Genomic DNA, 6000 nt, shown 5'->3' with positions numbered 1-6000 from the left:
CAAAAAACATGGAAAAAGTGCCTTGCCAAACAAGAACACTTATTTTAGGATAGCTATGAGGTGGGGGGTAGGTAAATGAACAGGTGAGATGTCCTTTAGCAAGTGGGTAGGCAGAAGCAAAAGGAAAAAACTGACAGGTCTGCAAACAACAGAAACAGTACAAATAGTCCCTCTTTCCAATATACAACTTTGACAATCACTAAAGAAATTGTACTTTCCTACCCCTACAGTATCTTTCAAAAGCAATCTTGTAACTGCCTAGATTCAAAATAATGAATCGACATTAAACAGATCTGTGTAATGGCAGTACAAGAAATCAGAAAACAGTAATTTACATCAACTGATAAAAATTTTCTACCAAAAAGCAACCAACACAGCAAAACAAACAAAAAACCTATAACATAATACATCAAACTGGATTAAAATACTCAAAAAGCATTCTGGTTATGAAAAAGCAACTTGAATTGACAATTTAAAAAACTGAAAATATAACTGAAAAGCAGGAGTAAGTTGATGATAACATTTTACTTTTTACACATTATAAACCTCACAGTAACTATTTTGGTTTAAACAGTGAAATAACTTTTCAAGAAATTTAGAGAACAAGAAAAAAACTTTATATACTTATCTATGTAATGAACTTTTCAGGGTTTCCTTACATTCCCGGCAATATTTGGACTGGATGTGAATTTGACTTTTTTTTTAAAGATTTATTTATGCATACAAGAGCGGGGGTGCAGGTCAGAGGTGTAGGGGTAAGAGTATTCATCAGACAGAATGGGAGAACTGGTGGATCTACTGAAATACACTGCTGAGGGAAGCAGCAGCACAGGAGAGGTCTGCTGCACCATGTGGGTTAGCTCCCTGGCTAGGGACTGAACGGGTGCTGCAGTGGCTGAAGTGGCTGCTGATAGCTTTATAGTGCTGACTTAACCCCTTGCGCCACCAGGGAGGGCCCTGAATTTGATCATATTGTGATCACTGAATATGTTTTTATCCCTATAACTATTTTTGAACATTGTTCTGAACTGTTCTGGATAGTTAAATTACCTGGAAACAGTTTGATTCCTTTCTCTTTGCTTTTAATATTTGTTTGTCAAGACTAGATTAGGGTTCGATCTTGGGACAATTATTCTACCTTACTGAAACAATTACTTCAGATAGCACACTACTGTTCTTTCTGCCCAATTCCCAGGCAATCTTGGAAGTTTCCATTCTAGCCTGTGGGAAATGTTACCTTTAATACTCTCAGGCAGGTCAATCTTCACCTGGCCTCATATAGATTTGTCACAAGTACACAGTAATTAGTGTAGACACTGAGGACCTTCTGAGAAATGAGGGTAAGTAAGAGTATTCTAGAAGCAAGTAAAGAAAATGTTTCAGAAGTGATAGCTATAGGGCCTCCCTAGTGGTTTAAGGAGTTAAGACGCAATCTAGGACGCTGTCTACAGCCACTACCGCAGGAGTTCAATCCTCGGGCAGGGAGCTACACACATGGTGCAGCAGACCTCTCCTGACTCGCCCACTGCTCCCCTCAGCAGTGTATTTTAGTAATCTGCCTGTTCTGTTCCCCACTGTCTCTGGTGAATCCTCTCATCCCCTATACCTTTGGCCTGTACCTGTCGGGGCCCAAACCTGAGGCCCAGACCTGAACATCCGGGTTCTTGCCTGAAGCAGGCACTGAATGTTAGCTCGAGGGAAGGTTTCAAGTTTCCTATTGTGACGACTGAACCTTTCCCCCTGCTTGCTACTGTGGCTTGTTTGCATTGGTGGGCTCTCCTTGCTAGAGATAACGATAGACCTCCTCCTCTGAACCCTATATAACATTGTACACATTCCTGAATAAATGAGACTGGCGATGATCCTGGCTTTGTCTCCACTCCTCGCGTACCCCTGTCCCATACCAAGCCCCTGCTTCCTCCCCCGGGTACCCCGTTGATCTGCCCGGCTGGCCCGGACATGTACCCCAGTTCTTGTATGCATAAATAAATAAATCTTTAAAAAAAAAAAGTGATAGGTATATCACTTGACTTGCCAATGTGTAGGTTCTCTGAGGAGCTAGACACAAGCAGTTTAGTAGAATGGTGTGGGTGAAGTTTAACTATAGTGAGAACAGGAGGAACAGGAACAGAAAAATGTGGGTTTTTTTAAAGATTTATTTATATATTTATACAAGCACTGGGTATAGTCAGAAGCGTGGAAGGGTAAGAGAATTCACCAGAGCCAGAGCGGGGAACAGAACAGGCAGACTGATGAAGTACACTGCTGAGGGGAGCAGCGGATGCGGCAGGAGAGGTCTGTCGCGCCATGTGGGACCCTCGCTGGCAGCTGGGAATCGAACTGGTGCTACAGAGGCTGTGGGCAGCTTCACAGCCCAGCGCTCAACCACTGCGCCACCAGGGGAAGCCCGAAAAATGTTTTGTTTTTAATGAGCTTTGCTGTCAACTGATGAAAAGAAATGGCTGGAGGGTGGACATGATGTCCCAGTTTGTTGCTGATATAAGGTTTTGTGTGCTACCAGGCATAATCTCATAGAGGGGGGAAATCTAGCAGTACAGAGGAAACAGGGGCTGCTGAGTAGGTAAGAAAGAATGGATTCCAGTACCAAAGTGAGCAGATTGGCCTCAGATAAGAGTAATTCATCTCCAGCTGACAAGAGAAGTAGAGCGCCTGGGTAATTGTGAAGGCACACTGAGAGCTGTGGTGGAATGCCCTTTCTACTTGGTTCTGTTTTCTCAGCAGAACAGGAAACAAGGTCATCAGACAAAATGAAAACAGAAGTGTAGTAGTGGTATAGTAGTAGTGTAGTAGTGGTATAGCCAAATATACTAGGCACATGTCTCACTTTAGAAAATATACTGTGCTGTGATTATTTATGTACATGTCTCTTTCTCTACTAAACTGCAAAATAATCTAAAATAGGGAAATTTTTTATTTCTGCACTACCAGCATGTAACAAAATCCCCTGCAAGCAAACATTTGTTAACTCACTGACTGAATAAACAAGAGATTGCTTTAAGACTTTGCAGGAGAACCAAAAGAATTTGAAAATACTAATAAAAAAAACTATTAAGTATAGATTTGATAAATATGCTCAAATGCCATTTGCAAATACTGAGAAACTGAACCATTACATTTCAACTTATAAGAGAAATTTGAAAACTATTGATGGAACAAAAGAATCTGCTTTTATAACAAACTAAAGAAATGTGATATTAATATTAAAAATAACTACAAAGGGCCTCCCATGTGGCACAGTGGTTGAGCTCTGGGCTGCGAAGCTGCCCACAGCCTCTGCAGTGCCGGTTTGAATCCTGGTAGCTGGCGAGGGTCACACATGGTGCGCAGACCTCTCCTGCCACGCCCGCTGCTCTTCTCAGCAGTGTACTTTGTTGGTCTGTCTGTTCTGTTCCCTGCTCTGGCTCAGGTGAATTCTCTCACCTTCCCACGCTTCTGACTGTACCCAGTGCTTATATAAATAAATAAATAAATCTTTAAAAAAATAAAAATAACTACATAACATTATGAGTTCTCTAGAGTATGATTCTAGGTGTTCAACATTTAATCACAAAATGTCAAGGTTCAGCTCCCAAAAAAACCATCACCTTTTTGGAAAAAGAGGTACCAAAAATACCTTTCTCTCAGACCACAGCCATATCATGTAAGTACATATGTGGTTTTTCTCTTGACACCAAGTAAGAACAAAGAAAATTGAAGAACCTTAGATTAATCGGAGGACAAGAAATATACTCCTGACATTCTGAATGCTCTGATTACCAAAGATTTTGTAATAACCAATACAACCTTGAAATGATTTGTGTAAAACTATTAACTCTCATACAGATCACAAATGACAAAACTTGAGTTGAGGCACTTTTTAAATTACCAAAATTCAAAAACACTATTTAAAAATCCAGAAATAAATGCAAATCATGAACATGTTACACTTCATGTAATTCTTTATTACATTTGGGACAATTTTTTCCTTAATAAAAAGATCAGTGGTACACAAGATGACTGGTAAAAAGTGAAGGGTTCTTCTAAAAAATGTTATGGAAAGAAACTAATTATCACCAAATAGGCCTAATCTTAATTTAAACAACATACAAGTAGCCAGTCAATCAACTTAACTTTGAACCCACTTCTCTCTGAACAAATGATCTGTTATATTTCTAGTTCCTTCAGAAAAGTCTTTCCATATATCAGAGGAGTAGTTCACCATGCCAAGATAAAGGTACAGAACAGGAACGTGAGCAGGTACCCACTGCAGCCCACCTTACCCCACAGCTATTGCAAGGCATCCTCAGGAGCTGGAATGAAGCACAGCTGCCTTGGACAGAGACCAGCACTCTCCCTCTGCCATAGGGCAGTGGCTACTTTGGTGCAATGGAAATAAAATTGACAGGACTTTGGAAAGGAAATAAAAATTGAATTGTCTGACTCAACAGTTTTTACTTCTGGTGAAGTCAAATGGTTTCCACCACTGAGCAAACTGCAGTGCCTTCTTCCTCTGATCCTCGAAGCTTTCTCGGATCCCTTTCCTCCAAAGTCTTGGCTCTATATCCAGCATCCCACCAATGATTTCCTTTTAAAGAAAAATACAAACACCTATATGTGTAAATACTGAAAACAGAAATGGAAATATGTCTGTTTATTTTACTACTAAATATAATACTAAATAGTTTTCTGTGAGGATGTTCAAATACACTGAATTCAAATTACTATATTAACATATATTAATTCCAAATTTAAAATAATCATTTTCAGTTGCATTTGTTGGATAAAAAAGTTGCAGGAAAAGGGAAACTCTTTCATTGAGAAAGGGACATAAAGCAGCAAGCACAGAGAGCAGTTCACAGAAGGTGTCAAGATAAATGGGGCAAATTTATATTTAGTGTGAGAGTTTCTTAGCATTGGCCAAGTAAGCAACATACTTTAAGAAAGCTTCACTTATATAAGAGAACCTAATAATTTCTTTATAAAATATCAATGTTCATAAAAGCACATCTTATGAAACTTAACGTGCAAAATATTTGAGGGAGTCAATGTCCCAATTAAATTTACAAAAGTAAAAACAGTGGCTACATTACTTACCTTGTGTTCACTAAAATCAAGTTTTTTAAAAAAAAAATTTGAAATTAAGAGTCTTCAGTTATAAAACTTTATAGAATAACAGAGCAATGGAAATAAATTTCTTTCTAGTTAATTTCAGAAAAAAATATTCAGACAATATCTCCAGCAACTGTAAGATATGTCAACAGTTCAAAGATGCATGTGAGTTGGGCATCTCAGGTTAATAACCCTTTAAGGACAACAGCATAGAAAGTTGTGAATCCAAACCTGCTGGGTACCCCAGGCAGAACTCATCAAGGCACTTCTAACTTAGATGGAATAAAGACTGAAAGACCTAAGCTGCAGCAGATGAAAAGTTTACCTCTAGATCTTTATTACCCAGACTTTTTTGACTGCTTTGGTTGCAATATTCATTTCATTCCAGTTCCTGACACTAACAAATACTTTCCAGATACTCAGTAGGCCTTAAATGTAAGGACCATGAAAGGCAACCTGTACTAATGGAAAGGACCTGCTGGTAATGGAAAGACCTAGACTCTAGTATCTGCTCAGAAACTGATTACATTTTGTGTAAAATGAGTCATATATTCTTCTTAGACTACAATTGTTTAGGTCTACCTGAAGAAATAAAATCATTTGTTCTCTAGTTCGATCAAGAACATATGGACTTCTGGTTTTCTCACTTACAACACATAGCACTTGAACATGAACAAGTTCTGTTAAGTTCTACGTAGCTCACTTTCTTCATCTCTAAAAGTAAAGCAATGTTATCCTCAGGACAGTCACTGTAAGCATTGAATGGGAGCTCCCAACAACACCTGATCCATTGCAAGCCCTCACAAGCTGGCTGACAATACAGGAAAACACTTAAGTCACTGTTGACACCATCAATAAATGGTTAGTTCCAAAATAACATTTCTGACTCTG

The 6000-nt window shown here is 38.9% G+C and overlaps 1 protein-coding gene across 1 annotated transcript in view; it reads right to left on the bottom strand.

The window, feature by feature from the left end:
- Positions 1-3323: 3323 nt before the first annotated feature.
- The window catches only part of CWF19L2 (CWF19 like cell cycle control factor 2), a 100899-nt gene continuing 98222 nt past the window's right edge, over positions 3324-6000 (bottom strand). Inside the window, exon 14 of the mRNA XM_037507909.2 lies at positions 3324-4585. Coding sequence (XP_037363806.1) covers positions 4442-4585 — 144 coding nt within the window. The 3' untranslated portion in view covers positions 3324-4441. The remainder of the gene's footprint in view (positions 4586-6000) is intronic.

Source organism: Talpa occidentalis, unplaced genomic scaffold (assembly GCF_014898055.3).
Source record: "Talpa occidentalis isolate TD23 unplaced genomic scaffold, MPIMG_talOcc4v2.1 talOcc4.12, whole genome shotgun sequence".
Taxonomy (NCBI): Eukaryota; Metazoa; Chordata; class Mammalia; order Eulipotyphla; family Talpidae; genus Talpa; species Talpa occidentalis.
The sequence above is the reverse complement of the archived record's forward strand: the minus strand, read 5'-3'. Positions and strand labels throughout refer to the sequence as shown.